This window comes from Dermacentor andersoni, chromosome 3 (genome assembly GCF_023375885.2).
Source record: "Dermacentor andersoni chromosome 3, qqDerAnde1_hic_scaffold, whole genome shotgun sequence".
In the NCBI taxonomy this organism is placed as follows: domain Eukaryota; kingdom Metazoa; phylum Arthropoda; class Arachnida; order Ixodida; family Ixodidae; genus Dermacentor; species Dermacentor andersoni.
In genome coordinates, this window is record NC_092816.1 from 84,942,910 (window position 1) to 84,959,629 (window position 16,720).

General features: G+C 47.0%; 1 protein-coding gene across 3 annotated transcripts in view; it reads right to left on the reverse strand.

The window, feature by feature from the left end:
• Positions 1-16,720, reverse strand: part of LOC126544040 (ceramide-1-phosphate transfer protein) — a 40,840-nt gene that overhangs the window by 21,639 nt on the left and 2,481 nt on the right. The window contains exons 2-4 of one of the 3 annotated variants that reach the window (XM_055061233.2): positions 13,903-14,139; positions 11,291-11,431; positions 10,600-10,741 (exon numbers count right to left, since the gene is read on the reverse strand). In XM_055061233.2, coding sequence (XP_054917208.1) covers positions 10,600-10,741; positions 11,291-11,431; positions 13,903-14,139 — 520 coding nt within the window. Of the gene's footprint in view, positions 1-10,599; positions 10,742-11,290; positions 11,432-13,902; positions 14,140-16,720 lie in introns of those variants that run through there. The other 2 variants (XM_072287239.1, XM_050191233.3) reach the window with 2 other exon arrangements.

The following is a 16,720-nucleotide window of genomic DNA, read 5'->3' on the forward strand; positions in this document are numbered from 1 at the left end:
CTAGACAGATTTGGAATGTTCAGTGGGGCATGAAATCAGCGAGACAGTTTAGCATTTTGCCACAGATTCCTAACTCAGCGAAGTCACGTAAGATTCCAAATCTCCAAGTGGTATCATACTGACACGTGGACTTCTTTATCTTTATCGGGCGACCACTTCTCACCACCTAACAAATGTTATCGCACAGCGCAGGACGCGCCTGCATGTAAAAGAAGTTTCTGGAATGTTGCCGATGGTTCCATCCGCTGTCTTTCCCTACAACTTGTGTAATCTGATTGCATAAATAAAGAGAAAATCAGACATCCACCAGTTCATAGCAATTGCTACAAAGGAAACCCATGCGGGTTCCTCGAAAGAAAAGCTCATACCAGGACGAATTTTTCTTCAACTATGAGGCTTTTCTTTCGAGGAACCCGTATGGGTTTCCTTTGTAGCAATTGCTACGAACGGGTGGATGTCTGATTTTCCCTTTATTCATTACTTCTCTCCACCTTGCGGGTTTCCGCAGAACTACTACGTCAATCTGATTGCGTGTATGCGCGACGCGAATAGCGTAGAACTTTGTGGAAGACATGCGGGTCCCAGCGGTTACTCTGAGACATTCGACGACTGATCCATAAAAGCCGACGCGCTTGACCCGCTGATCAGATTTTCGATGATCGCCGACTGTGTTCGCCGCTATCGTTGTGCTTTAAGTGTAGCCTGCCTTTGTTGGCACAGGTTCGCCCAATAAAGGCTAGTTTTGCCTTTCACAGTATTGCTACTGTGTTCTTTAACGTCACTACCACGTGACATCTGGTGGAGGTGCTTTTCGTCCATGTACCGGACGCCCCCGACAAGCCGTGATCCAAGCCCGGACCGCAAAGAGAGCACCAACGTAGTCCCAGACCATCAAGCAAGCCGTCGTCTACAACAGCTGCCCCCGGAGCACGGACTTCTACCTAAGAAGACGAAAAAGATTATGGCCAAGACAACCACAATGGCAGCCCCAGTGTCACCCGTCGTACTTCAACAACCCAGAGAGCCCCCTACCTTCTGTGGAGCTACGTCGGAGGATTCGAAAACCTGGCTCGAAACCTTCGAAACGATCTCGACCTTTAACAACTGGACATCTGAGGATAAGCTACGACACGTGTACTTCTCCTTGGAAGATGCCGCGAGGACTTGGTTCGAGAACTGGGAGTATACCCTTGAAACATGAGACCTGTTCCGCAGTAACTTCCTGAGGACATTCATGAGCGTTGTCCGAAAAGAAAGGGCCGAAGTTCTGCTGGAAACCCGAGGCCAACTACTCAATGAGACCATCGCATTCTTCACAGAAGAGATGACCCGTCTCTTCCGGCACGCCGACCCGGAAATGTCCGAAGAGAAAAAAGTATGTTTCTTAATGCGAGGCGTAAAGCAAGAACTTTTCGCCGGACTAATCTGAAACCCAGCGAAGACCGTAGCTGAGTTCCTGACAGAGGCTACGACAATTGAGAGAACTTTAGAAATGCGCACTAGGCAATATAACCACCAAGTGCTCACGCCTCAGTGCGCCATCCAAGCGCTGGGCTCCGTTGATCTCCAAGAGACCATCAGGGCCATTGTGCGCGAAGAACTACGCAAGGTCTTGCCTTCGTCGCAGCCTCAAGTAGCTTCGATCGCTGACATCGTGTAAGATGAGGTTCAGCGATCGCTGGGAGTTCCTGAGGTGCAACCTCAATTACCGCATCCCCAGCCAGAAGTGATGACCTACGCTGCCGTCGCACGCCATCAAGGTCCCCGTCCGCGACCGCGCCAGGGCCCTGTAACGCCGCAATTCTGGCGTCCGCCGCCGCTGCCGCCAGCACGGCCACCCGTCACCAAGCGCACCTACGTGAGGAAGATGGACATTTGGCGCGCCCCCAACCACCGCCCGCTCTGCTACCACTGCGGTGAAGCCGGCCATGTGTACCACCGATGCCCATACCGCGACCTGGGATTGCGAGGCTTCGCTGTCAACGCACAGCGCCCAAGGGAAAGTGAACGCCCTCGTGACATCGCCAACTACCTCGCTGCTACTCAGTGGAGCCCTCGACGACCGTCCTGTTCGCCGTCACCAGGCCACTACCTGTCACTGCAGTGCTGTCCATACACTGACCCAGCCCAGGGCCAGTCAGCGAGCCCATATCCGGAAAACTAAAAGCAGCGACCGATGGAGGTGCAATTGCTGTTCGTCGAACTGACGAAGATCCTCCGCCGCCGCCTAAGACGCCGAAGAAACTACCTCGACGACATAACACGCCGCCGTCCCGACGAAGTCTGGAAGCAAAGAATACGCCGACGAAAGATGACCTCACGATGCCACGTACCAGCCACAGGTCAACGAGACGCAGCCGTGATCCGACGCCAAGGCCTAACTGTAACGCAAGACAAAGAACCACCGACCTCAACGTGTTTCTCGACGGCCACGCAGTCACCGCCTTAGTCAACACAGGGGCCGATTACTCCGTCATGAGTGGACACATCGCCGCCCAGTTGAAGAAGGTTAAGACTGCATGGAAGGGCCCTCAAATTCGGACCGCTGGAGGACACCTCGTTACGCCGACTGGAATCTGCACGGCAAGAATTACCGTTCATAACAGGACTTACCCTGCCACTTTCGTTATCCTCCAACAGTGTTCACGAGACGTCATTCTCGGCATGGACTTCCTGAACCAACACGGCGCAATCATCGACCTGAAGTAGAAGTCGATAACGCTGTCGGCAGATCGAGCGATACTGCCGGAGAGCTCTCGTAGTCACCATCCCTTAAGCGTGCTCGAAAGTCAAGTCAGCATCCCGCGTCGCTCCAGCATCGAGGGTGACCAACATCTACTGCTAGACCATGAAATTTGCGTCGCAAGAGGGATCGCTCCACTGCACGAAGGAAAAACTAAAGTGTTGCTGACAAATTTCAGCCAGGAGTTCAAACACATCAACAAGGGCACTACGATCGCGTACATCGAGGAAATTCTGCAAACCAGTAATGCGTTTGTTCTCTCCGGTTCTGCCGCATCTTCCCAGACGACCATAGTTCCCGAACCAGACTTCGACGTAAATCCAAGTCTCCCCATGAGCAAGCAGCAACAGCTCGGAAGTCTTCTCCGACGATACAAGGACTGCTTTTCGACGTCATCGAGGATTCGACAAACACCAGTTGCAAAGCATCGCATAATAACCGAAGAGTGCACTTAATCACTCCACCAGAGCCCTTACCGAGTTTCAACACGAGAACGTGAAGCTATAAGAGAACAATTCGACGAAATGCAGCGCGATGACACCCCCCAGCCGTTGAAAAAGCCCGTGGTCATCTCCTGTAGTCTTGGTGAAGAAAAAGGACGGAACCCTACATTTCTGCGTCGATTATCGTCTACTTAACAAGATCACGAAGAAGGACGTATACCCCCTCCCATGGATAGATAACGCATTAGATCGGCTCTGCAACGCTAAATACTTCTCGTCGATGGACCTCAAGTCTGGCTACTGGCAAATAGAAGTCGATGAGAGAGATCGCAAAAAGACTGCCTTCATCATGCAAGACGGCCTCTACGAGTTCAAGGTCATGCCATTCAGACTGTGCTTGGTGTCTGCAACGTTCCAGCGCGTCATGGACACGGTGTTAGCAGGATTGAAGTGACAGACCTGCCTTGTTTACTTGGATGACGTTGTCGTCTTCGCCGGAAACTTCGACGATCACCTTAGGCGGCTTGCCACAGCACTAGAGGCCATCAAATCATCAGGGCTCACTCTGAAGCCAGAAAGGTGCCGCTTCACATACGATGAGCTTCTGTTCCTAGGCCACATCATAAGCAAATCCGGAGTATGCCCCAACCCGCCGAAAACAGCTGCCATCGCAAAGTTCCTGCAGTCCATCGACAAGAAGGCAGTGCATAGATTCCTTGGCATGTGGGCCTACTACAGGCGCTTTGACAAGGACTTTTCACGCATCGCTGAGCCACTAACTCATCTAACCAAATCTGATGTCGAGTTCAAGTGGCAAACGCCGCAGGCCGACTCATTCCAAGAACTAAAATGACGCATGCAGTCACCGCCAGTACTTGCACATTGCAATGAGGACGCCGATACTGAAATCCACACTGACGCCAGTAGCCTAGGCCTTGGTGCCGTCCTAGTCCAGAAGAAAGACGGACATGAACAGGTGATATCTTATGCTAGCCGGTCACTGTCAAAAGCGGAAGGCAATTATTCTACGACTGAAAAGGAATGCCTCGCCATCATTTGGGCTACAGCAAAATTCCACCCTTACCTCTATGGCAGGCCATTCAAAGTCATCAGCGACCATCACGCATTGTGTTGGCTAGCTAACTTAAAGGACCCTTCAGGACGGCTGGCGAGGTGCAGCCTCAGACTGCAAGAATATGATGTCACGGTAATCTACAAGTCCAGGTGAAAACGCCGACTGCCTATCACGCGCCCCCATCGATCCCCCGCTGGAAGACGACGAGGATGACGACGCCTTTCTCGGAATAATAAGCGCAGAAGACTTCACTAAACAGCGACGGGCAGACCTGGAGCTAAAAGGCCTCGTCGAATATCTGGAAGGGAACACCGACCTAGTACCTAGGGGATTTAAGCACGGATTGTCTTCGTTAACATTACAAAACAACCTGCTCGTAAAGAAGAACTTCTCACCAGTCCACACCAGCTACCTTCTTGTTGTTCCGTCAGCGCTGCGTCCAGAAGTACTGTACGCCCTACATGACGATCCAACCGCTTGGCACCTCGGATTCTCCCGAATGCTGTCGAGGATACAGGAAAGGTATTACTGGACGCGTCTGACCGCCGACGTTGCCCATTACATTAAGACATGCCGAGGCTGTCAGCGACGCAAGACACCACCAACAAGGCCAGCAGGACTACTACAGCCGATCAAACCTCCTTGCTGACCATTTCAGCAGATCGGGATGGATTTGTTGGGACCGTTTCCGGTGTCAACATCCAGAAATAAGTGGATCGTCGTGGCGACGGACTATCTCACCCGCTTCGCTGAATCTAAAGCTCTACCGAAAGGCAGCGCAGCCGAAGTGGTGAAATTTTTCGTCGAGAACATCCTGCTGCGACATGGTGCCCCAGAAGTCCTCATCACCGACCGAGGAACGGCTTTTACAGCAGAGCTCACCCAAGCCATTCTGCAATATAGCCAGACAAGCCACAGGAGGACAACTGCCTACCATCCACAAACGAATGGTCTCACGGAGCGCCTGAACAAGACCCTCGCCGACATGCTAACAATGTACGTCAACGTTGAGCACAATACGTGGGACGCGGTCCTTCCGTATGTAACCTTCGCTCACAACACGGCGGTGCAAGAAACAACACAGATCACGCCGTTCAAGTTGGTTTACGGCAGGAACCCGACGACGACGCTCGACGCTATGCTGCCGCACGTCACCGACGAAGAGAATCTTGACGTCGCGACCTATCTCCAGCGCGCCGAAGAAGCCCGACAGCTCGCCTGCCTACGGATCAAGAACCAGCGGCATACCGACAGCCGACACTACAACTTCCGACGACGCTTTGTCGAGTACCAGCCCGGTGACCGTGTTTGGGTTTGGACCCCTATACGCCGACGAGGACTGAGCGAGACGCTTTTGCATTGCTATTTCAGACCGTACAAGATCATCCAACGTATTGGCGCACTGGACTATGAGGTCGTGCCAGACGGCATTTCGCTATCACAGCGGCGCCGCTCACGACCTGAAATAGTCCACGTTGTGCGACTCGAGCCGTACTACCAGCGTTAATTAAATTTGGGACTTCATGTAACTGACCTTTGGACTTTGTTTCTTTTCGTTGTTTTGTCACTTTTGTTTGATAAGTGTCCTTTTGTGTTTCGCTCTCTTATATTTGTAGCATCGGGACGATGCTTTCTAAGAGGGGGGTAATGACATGTGTACTTCTTTATCTTTATCGAGCGACCACTTCTCACCACCTAACAAATGTTATAGAACAGCGCAGGATGCGCCTGCATGTAAAAGAAGTTTCTGGAATGTTATCGATGGTTCCATCCGCTGTCTTTCCCCGCAACTTGTGTAATCTGATTGCATGTATGCGCGACGCGAATTGTGTAGAACTTTGGGGAAGACACGCGGGTCCCAGCGGTTACTCTGGAACATTCGATGACTGATCTATAAAAGCTGACGCGCTTGACCCGCTGATCAAATTTTCGACGATCGCTGACTGTGTTCGCCACTATCGTTGTGCTTTAAGTGTAGCCTGTTTTTGTGGGCACAGGTTCACCCAATAAAAGCTAGTTTTGCCTTTCACAGTATTGCTACTGTGTTCTTTAACGTCACTGCCACATGACAATACGCTTTTTCTATATCGAAGAAACTGCCAGGCAGTGCTGTTTGTGTAAGAATGCTTCACGTATTTCGCGTTCAAGTCAGTCGAGGTGGTCCTCGACTCACCGAGGTGGTCGAGGTGGTTCAAGTCAGTCGAGGTGGTAAAAGGGTTGAACACCCTTTTTTGTGCCCGCACTGATGGAAATCAATGAAGTTCCATATATCAAGCGTGAATGTTAATCTCGCATTTACGACACTTTCGTATGATTTCGCCAAACAGCTTGTCAGGGGAATAGGTCAAAAGTTGCTTGGGGATGTGGGGGATTTACCTGTTTTAAAAAAGGCACAACCATTGCGTTTTTCCAACTTTTTGGCATGATTCCAGATTCAAATACTTTGTTAAAAATTTAAGGAGAGCATCTACAGATGCTTGCGACAGGTGTGCAAGCAAGGAATAATGGATCCGGTCGGGACCTACTGCAGTTTTTTTTGCCAGCACAGAGAACCCTGTTAAGTTCTCGTAAAGTGAATGGAGTGTTATATTCGTCCCTTGACATAAAAGCAGTTGGTAGTTTCTCCTTTTCTGCTGACAGTTCGTATTTTAAGAACGTGTTTGAATAATTAGCCAAGCTAGAGACGTTATAGAAATGCTCCCCAAGTATTTTCGCTTGTTCTTGTAGTGTTGGCCGAGTGCCTGAAGGTGCAAGTAGGGGTATTGTGTATGATGAGTAGTCCCCAATAAACTTCCTGACCTGTTACCACATCCTTTTGGATGTGACTGTGCTATTAATTGTAGATATATATTTCTGCCAAGACAATTTTTCCATCTGTCTCCGAATATATCGAGCTTTCCTTTTGGCTTGTTTGAAATTCAGAAAGTTATGTGTTGGATATCTGCGTAAGATTCCCCAAGCCTTATTTTGCTGCTTTTTTTGCTACGGTGCATTCCTGTGTCCAGCAAGGATTCACCTTTTTCCGAACAACGCCAGAAGATTGTGGAATGGCCTTTTCAGCTGCAGAAATAATACAGTTAGTAAATTTTTCATTAATTTCGTCACTGCTTAGGTCTGTTAAAATAAGCTCCTCCAGCCTGGCACTTTCTGTGAAAACAGAGCAGTCTGCCATTTGTAATTTCCAATGGCACGGTTTGTGGGATATAACGGGTAACGTTGATGTGAAGTTGATTATAGCAGGTAAATGATCACGACCATATGAAGTTTCCGTTTATCATCATCATCAGCCTGATGATGATGATGACCTTTCCTTGGAATCCAGTCCGTAACCCTTAATGACCATCGGTTATCTTCCCTCCTGATTACATGTCCTGTCCTGCCAACGAACATTTCTTTTTCTTCATTTCAACTAAGATGTCATGAACTCGCGTTTGTTCCCTCACCCAATCTGCTCTTTTCTTATCCCTTAACGTTACAACCATCATTCTTCTTTCCATGGCTCATTGCGTCGTCCTCAATTTAAGTATAACCCTTTCGTAAGCTTCCAGGTTTCTGCCCCGTACGTGAGTACTGGTAAGACACAGCTGTGATACACTTTTCTCTTGAGGAATAATGGCAACCTGCTGTTCATGCTCTGAGAATGCCTGCCAAAGGCACCCCAGCCCATTCTTGTTCTTCTGATTATTTCAGTCTCACGATCCGGATCCGCGGTCACTACCTGCCCTAAGTAGATGTATTCCCTTACCACTTCCAGTGCCTCACTACCTATCGTGAACTGCTGTTCTCTTCTGAGACTGTTAAACATTACTTTAGTTTTCTGCAGATTAATTTTTAGACCCAACTTCTGCTTTGCATCTCCAGGTCAGTGAGCATGCATTGCAATTCGTCCCCTGAGTTTCTAAGATTCCAAGATGGACCCCTGGCAGCCTAGTCCCGGGCGCCAACATTAAATAACCGTTGGACAAATAAAGTTTATTCCTATCCTATCCAAGATTCCGTTATGCTCGAGGTCACGAGGCATTGCGTATACAGGGTGGCCAGTTTTTCTAGAACAATCTGCCCACCATCCTTCAACAAATCTGCTGTTACCTGATCCTCCCCAGCTGCCTTCCCCCTTTGCATAGCTCCCAAGGCTTTCTTTATTTCTTCCGGCGTCACTTGTGAGATTTCAAATTCCTCTAGACTATTCTTTCTTCCATTATCGTTGTGGGTGCCACTGGTACTGTATAAATCTCTGTAGAACTCCTCAGCCACTTGAACTATCTCATCCCTATTAGTAATGATATTGCCGGCTTTGTCTCTTAACGCATACATCTGATTGTTGCCTATTCCTAGTTTCTTCTTCACTGCTTTTAGGCTTCCTCCGTTCCTGAGAGCATGTTCAATTCTATCCATATTATACTTCCTTATGTCAGCTGTCTTACGCTTGTTGGGAAAGAACTGGGAAAGTTCTGCCAGTTCTATTCTAGCTGTAGGGTTAGAGGCTTTCATACATTGGAGTTTCTTGATCAGATCTTTCATCTCCTGCGATAGCTTACTGGTATACTGTCTAACAGAGTTACCACTGACTTCTATTGCACACTCCTTAATGATGCCCATAAGACTGTCATTCATTGCTTCGACACTAAGGTCCTCTTCCTGAGTTAAAGCCGAGTGCCTGTTCTGTAGCTTGATCCGGAATTCCTCTATTTTCCCTCTTAGTGCTAACTCACTGATCGGCTTTTTATGTACCAGTTTCTTCCGTTCCCTCCTCAAGTCTGGGCTAATTCAATTTCTTACCATCCTATGGTCACTGCAGCGCACCTTGCTAAGCACGTCCACATCTTGTATGATGCCAGGGTTAGCGCAGAGTACGAGGTCTATTTCATTTCTAGTCTCGCCATTCGGGCTCCTCCACGTCCACTTTCGGCTATCTCGCTTGCGGAAGAAGGGATTCATTATCTGCATATTATTCTGTTCTGCAAACTACACTAATAACTTTCCCCTGCTATTCCTAGAGCCTATGCCATATTCCACCACTGACTTGTCTCCAGCCTGTTTCTTGTCAACCCTGGCACTGAAGTCGCCCATCAATAAGTGTATTTTGTTTTGACTGTACCCATCACCAATTCCACGTCTTCATAGAAGCTTTCGACTTCCTGGTCATCGTGACTGGATGTAGGGGCGCAGACCTGTACGACCTTCCATTTGTACCTCTTATTAAGTTTCACAACAAGACCTGCTACCCTCTCGTTAATGCTATAGAATTGCTGTATGTTACCAGCTATATCCTTATTAATCAGGAATCCGACTCCTAGTTCTCATCTCTCTGCTAAGCCCCGGTAGCACAGGACATGCCCGCTTTTTAGCACTGTATATGCTTCATTTGTCCTCCTAACTTCACTGAGCCCTATTATATCCCATTTACTGCCCTCTAATTCCTCCAATAGCACTGCTAGACTTGCCTCACTAGATAACGTTCTAGCGTTAAATGTTGCCAGGTTCAGATTCCAATGGCAGCCTGTCTGGACCCAGGGATTCTTAGCACCCTCTGCTGTGTCACAGGTCTTACCGCCGCCGTAGTCAGTTGCTTTGCAGCTGCTGGGGACTGAGGGCCGGGGTTTGATTGTTGTATTCATATAGGAGGTTGTGGCCAAGTATTGCACCAGGGTGGCCAAACCTGCTCTGGTGAGGGAGTGTGTTACCAGTTCTGGTCACCGGGATCAGTCCGCACTCCAGGCCTGTTATGCGATTTTATCAACACGCAGATTTTTTTTTTTAATCCAGTGGAAAATTACGCGACACCGGGATTCGAACCACGGTCCTCTTGCACGTGAGGCGGATGCTCTACCTCTACGCCACTGCTGCACCTTCAATATTACAGTTAATTTTCCCTGACAAAGGCACGAATTCCTCGAGTTATCCCCGAGTTTTTCCAGACTATTCAAGTTCCCTGAGAATTCCCCGTTTTACCGGTTAGTAGACACCCTGACAACCCTCGAAAAAGTAAAGGAAGGAAAAGGTTGGCACACATAAACCTGCAAAATTATAATCGCACAACAACCTAATCTATATAAAAGCAACGCAGCACACCTTCGCACAAAGCAAAGCTTCCTGAAACATTGTTTCATATGTTCAGACATCGCCATCTTCACTGCTGCTCCTCCTTGAAGCAGAAAGCCATCTCATGACAAAGATAGGCACCCTGCCATGAAGCCACACCTAACATCAAAATTCGCATTTAACTTGCATCAAAATTTCTGTAAAGCTTCTGAATTTTTGGTCGGGTTATATGCATGGCAAATCTGTACCCCGATCAATCAGCATGAAGGATATCATGCCCAAAAACAAATTCTGACCTCATCAACCTTCGGGAGAGTCAACATGGCTAGAGAAGCTCCTTTCCTGATAAGCCACGGATGATGCTTGGCTAGTGTCCTGTCATAGCTCTCCTGCGCCATCTTCCCAACAGATGCATCGTCATTGGCACTGCTGATAGCCCTAAAAAAAGCACAGTTTTCTTTTTATTCAACTTTTTATAAATTGACACAGTGTTCAAAATGCGACAGCACTCAAGTGCATACTGATGAAAGTACGTAAGCAATCATGGAGAAGAGAGAAAATATAGAACACGAAAGGGTACAAAAAAGAAAGGCACGAGGTGAACAGCAAGCTGCACTCTGGAACAACCAATTTAAGCAATGTTCCTACCCTCATATTACATCACACAAAGCTTAGCAATGCAGTATAGCAATGGATGCACACCTATTATCAAACGTACACAGGCTACTCCGCGTCGTCACCACATTGTGTTGTTCGGCTGCAAGATGCAATGCCAGTGTCGCTCCCGAGAGCACTTTTCGTTCCCCCAGGGTGTTAGCACTAGTAGCATGACACAGGAAGTCCCTTGAACAACCTTTAGTCAGCCTAGCGGTCGCAGGTAACATCTCTGTCATATACTAGAGCGTGCTACCTCAATTTGATGCCATTTGCACTGCCTGAATCATCAATGCACACAACAAATGTATTAATCGCTTTCATTATTCTTACCTAAGGACTGCAACTGCCTGACTCAACTTTATCCTAGAAGATGGGAATAGAGAAGTGCTTCTCGTACTGTGAACCATGGACCCCACACAGTCCTCAGAGGGGCTCAAGGAGGCTGCAGTGACTGCACCAGAGACATGCCATCTACGAGCACTGTCCATCAAAAAGCAAGCAAGATAGCCAGTAAAGCATTTTTAACGCCCTATCTACATGAAGCCAGATTCTTTATTATCAATTCCGTATAGGACAACCCGTGAACATTAAAATTCATGAAGATCTCCCAAACACGACGTGAACAGAGCATTTTTTTTTATTTTTGCCTTGTGCACACGCCTTTTGTGTGATACATACTCGTGGTTTATGTGCTTTTCTTCAAATGAGGCATTATACTATGTGTATGTACAAGTTATATATTGTGCATCATACGCATGCACTCTTTTCTGTTGCAATCAGTATTTTGTGTATAAGCATGTTAGCGTTGTTATGGTTATCCACATTGGTGCTGTGCTCTGTACGAGGTGTCTAAGTTCCCCACAAGATGTAATTAGTACAACTTCTTTTGGTTGGTCTTCCCCACAAATGTGTTGCAGAATAAATGCAATTCAATTCAACATTCATTCATTAACGATTCTTTCCCTTTAGGTACAGCACAGAATCAGCAGCAAACTTACAACAGGAGATACTGACAAGCAACACACAGTTTTTAGATCCCAGTGACTCAGTTGTTCCCACTCTTGCCTGTATAAGAAACTTCTTTTAATAATCTTGTTCTATGCATCGATGCAAGTACTCTCTGGTTTGTATGGTATCTTGCAGTACCACATGAAGGCGGCATAGGTACCATCACAATTTCTTTTTTTTGCGTGCATTTCTTGCAATTTTGTACTGCCCTGTCTTTCAAGACCTTTAACGCTTTCGCTTACAACACGTTCTTAAACATTTACACTGGAGTACTTCTACTAGCAATACCATGCACCATCTGAAATCACAAATGAACTTTATCTATTGCGCAGATTTTACAATTCTTGGCCAGATTGGGGAGTCTGAAAATAAAACTTCGACTGCAGATATAATCGAAACTAGCCTCCAATACTCCTAGCACTACCTTAACAAAACGACGCAAGATTTGCACTTTGGTCGACTTGGCAACATAATGTTTAAGTGACAGCAGGAGCAAAAATACAGAAACCACTGTCAGGTTGTCCAATATTCCACTCCAACATTTAAGCTATATAACGTGTCTCCAACAGTAGATGCCAATGTCACAACACTAGATGCCCACAAGTGAGTGTTATGTTGATAACTGTGTTCGACTGATACTGAATGCAACATAATTTTTTCCACTGTGGCTTGCTTTTGTCCATCAGCGTTTCGACATTGTATGTACAAGTTATTACAAGCAATCCTTTCAGCTGTGTGGGGTTTTCACCTAGACAAGAGCATGCCGCCTATCATGAGCCATTCCACTGTGTGAAGGTGGATAACCAGCAAGGCTGTGTAGCACACGATAAAGTGACACAATCTTCAGCAAAGGTACGAACACATTTACTGTCTTGATCAGTGGTCACCGTGACGAAAGGTACACATACAGATTTATTTTTATACATCCGCGTCCATTTGTCTTATACATTCGTTAGATACATTAGTTTTCTCATTTCGCGACATATTGAGGCAAAGAATTTGAGACCGAAATCACCGGATCAACTGGCTGTGGGCCAGTGCCATCAGTGCCTTCGCAGAGAAAGGGGCAGTATGAGAACGCTAGCGTGACGAGCGGCATCGGAGTCAGGTGTGGAAGACCACGAACGCGCGAGCAGTAGCACATGCGCAAGGGGCAGTACGGGACCGCTAGCATAATGAGCATCAATGGAGCCGGCTGTGGAAGACGACGATGACGACGAACGCGCAAGCAGTGGCACGAGCCACTGCTGATTATAACAGTTTTCACTCACACAGATTTGTTAACAGACATGAAAAGTGGATGGAACACTAACTACAAGCAGCTTCACTGTAGAACAGTTGATCTGCAGATAGGATGGATAATAGAAGGATTGTTTTAGAAAAAAAAATCAGAAAATGTATATAATGCAGAATAGTTACCTTTTTCTTACCCATTTTAAATATGGGTGTAGGGTGCCTTCTCTTTAAGCAATCACTGCACTTAATTAATCCCACTGGGAATGAGGAGCTGCTCGAGAAACACTCTTCTCCCCACTGTCTCCTAGTGGGCCTGCGATACTTTAGTGGTACAGGCTGGACATTTCTTTTTCTTTTCCCTAGCCTTTCTTTAAAAGCCCATAATGTATTTTACGTCTTCTAGTGGATACTGAAAGTGTCTCGAAACATACCTACAGCTGAAGAATTGCAAGGAAGCATTAATCAGGCCCGTTCGGCAGCAAGTTCAGTCATGGGGTGATCTTGAAGTGTAGGCACAGTTACAAACAAGGGGTAGGAGATGCATAAGTGATAGACTCAGAGAGGTTACTAGCCTGTTTTGAGAGGTTGCAAAATCTAAGGCTGTCACCTGCACAACACTCAATTTCAATGCATGGTATGGAACAACTTAAACCGGTCTAAGAAAAAGACAAACCAACCTCAAGTACAGTCATACTCACTTAAACAGAGCGGCGACGAACTCCAGTGCCCTGTGAAGCCGGAGAAGCGTGCGTGACCCTGATGGCTTCTTTGTATCCTCGATGGTACCTGCGCCCTTCTCATACTCGATCATGGTGTTCAGTGTTTCGTAGTTGTCCCCTACGTCATCCGACTTCCGGTAATCTTCCAGTATGTCAAGCTTGCTCTTCACGTCAGAGTTGATGAAGCCAAACAGTGAGCCGAGATCTTGGAAGAACCTGTCGATGAGAACCACCAGAGTTGTGGGACAACAATAGCATGAACATGTGGTTGCAATTACCAGCAAACTACCTCATTTTGGGCACGCACAATGTATATGCAGCAGAGTGAAATCAGCAGGAGACTGGCCTGTACTGTTTTTGGGAGATGCTCAAGGTTGTAAGCGGCAGTTTTCTGAGATGTGTTATGTCGCTGTTCACACACAGTTTGCTCTGCTGATGGCACATCTTTCTTCAACAGTTTGCTCTTTACTATTAATAAACTCTTTTGCATCAAGTTCCTTTTCTCTAAAATCAGAGTTTAGCATAACATTCGGCAACATCTGTCAGTAACATAGTTAAATCTTTATTTCCCGAGGGGGTTTTTGCTCATGCCAGCTGCATTTATTCATCCATACATGATTTATTGATTCAATCATTCACTGGCTTTAATGTTTGAAATCAACCATTTGTCTGTGCGAGACACTGTAGTGGAGGGCTTGGGATCATTTTGGTCAGTTGTTCTTCAACATGCATCTAAATCTAAAGTTGAATTCCAATGGCGGAGTCAGAGCAAGTTTTTCTGCTCGTTTCGGAGCAAGTTTGTTCCAATGGCAGAGTGAGGGCGGGAGTAAGGTGTTCCAATGAGAGAGTCGGAGGGGATTCAGAGAGGGAGTCACTCCGTGGAGCAGAAAAAGATTCTCCACCAAAATCAGCGGAGTGGACCGGAACTCTGCGTGACGTATTTCCTTTACCACGTTTGCCTGCTGGGAGGCGCCACCGGTTATGACTCGCGAGGAAGCAAAAGCTGCTGCACGCTTGGTGAGATATCCATTCTCCACTTTTAAAAAAACAACAGGTGAACGGCGCTGAAGAGACAAGTGACCGGTGCGGCAGTGCTGGGAGCAAACAGCGGAAGGAAATGACAACACGCAAGGTATCTTGGGTAACTCAGTGATAGAACTTCCGCTTCCGCCTTGCTCCGGCGGCACAGGTTGTGTTCCACTCGTGGATCTGGAGGCGTTGCTCTGCGCCAGAGTCGAGTGCTCGCTCGCGGAGTCCATCGGCTGCTCCAACTCCGCCATTGGAATTCAACGTAAGTACATGAGAATTTTCGCCTTACACCCCCATTACAATGCGGCCACTTTGGCCAGGAATCAAAATTGTGAACTTTTGCTCAGTAGCGGAACGCCATAGACACAGAGTGATCGCAGCAGATCCAGACATACCCGTGAATCTTGGGAGGGGTTTGCACATGAAGACCTCCTCCCCCCAAGCCCCATCAACACCCCTGACATTCATGTAGTAGAGGACCTCTATGACTCCAATAATTTTTTTCAGCCCCTGATAGTCTGCGCTCACTTTGCTCTGGTTCCACAACCAGTCAGCACAGCCCAATAGATCCAGCCAATTCTTGTCATAAAGCACAATTCATATAACTTGAGGTCACTTTAACCCCCTAAGAGATCTAGATGACCTCAGCTCATCAGATACATTTCTACGTTCCTTATAATAGATCCACAATATGATTAACTTGTTTACAACAGAGTGGGGCTGCAAATTTTTATTTTAAAGAGGCAAGGACACCAAATTTCCTAGCTTGAATTATGCATCACAAGTTACCCCGTACATGTCCCACAACAAGCTGGCAAAATTTGAGTGCATTCAGTGCAGTAGAAAATTTGTTAGCTGAATTTTTTTATGTTGCAGTTGAGCTGCACAGCAGTTCGGTGACACTGAGTGGTGAGTGACAAAATGAATTGGCACACGCATAAATTGTGCATTATTGCTTTTGTACCAAATAAAGTCAATCAAATAACTCTTGGAAACAACTTCCTTGAGCAACAGAAGCCAATCTCAAATTAAATTAAATTATGGGGTTTTACGTGCCAAAACCACTTTCTGATTATGAGGCACGCCGTAGTGGAGGACTCTGGAAATTTCGACCACCTGGGGTTCTTTAACATGCACCTAAACCTAAGCACACGGGTGTTTTCGCATTTCGCCTCGATCGAAATGCGGCCGCCGTGGCCGTGATAGAAGCCAATCTCGAAAAGCATGCTTTTGTGTCCTACAAACACCAGAAGTGACTGCAGGAATTGTAAATATGTCGTGGCCACCATGTATAGTTTTGTTTTTGCATGTGCATCTTGGAAGTTTGCTGCTGCTTTTCATCGCACAAGTGAAGGAATTATGGTCACAATTTGAAGGTGATGCCCTTGCTGTGCCACTAGGTGCCAGGCGTGCAAAGCAGGACGTCTGCTGTGATCTCGAATTGTTTCGAAGCAGACAACACAGCGGTGGCCTCTCACTTCCCGACATTACCCCGCCATGTCGAAATGGCAGTTGCTGTTGGTCGAAAGGGTTTAGAGGCCGAGATTTCAAATCGAAAATTTCAAGTTAGAATGCGCACTGAGAGCCCACTTTTGCTGTGTGTTAAATCCATATCAGGCCCTCTGCTCTCAGTTATAATGATAAAGTGAGAACAGCTGGACAACCCAATCATGGCCCCAATAACTTTCGCAAACAGTTTTCGTTCTCCTGGAAATTCTTTTCTGTTAATAGACAAGAAGCTTTTATGGCATTCCAACTGAGTGTGCTA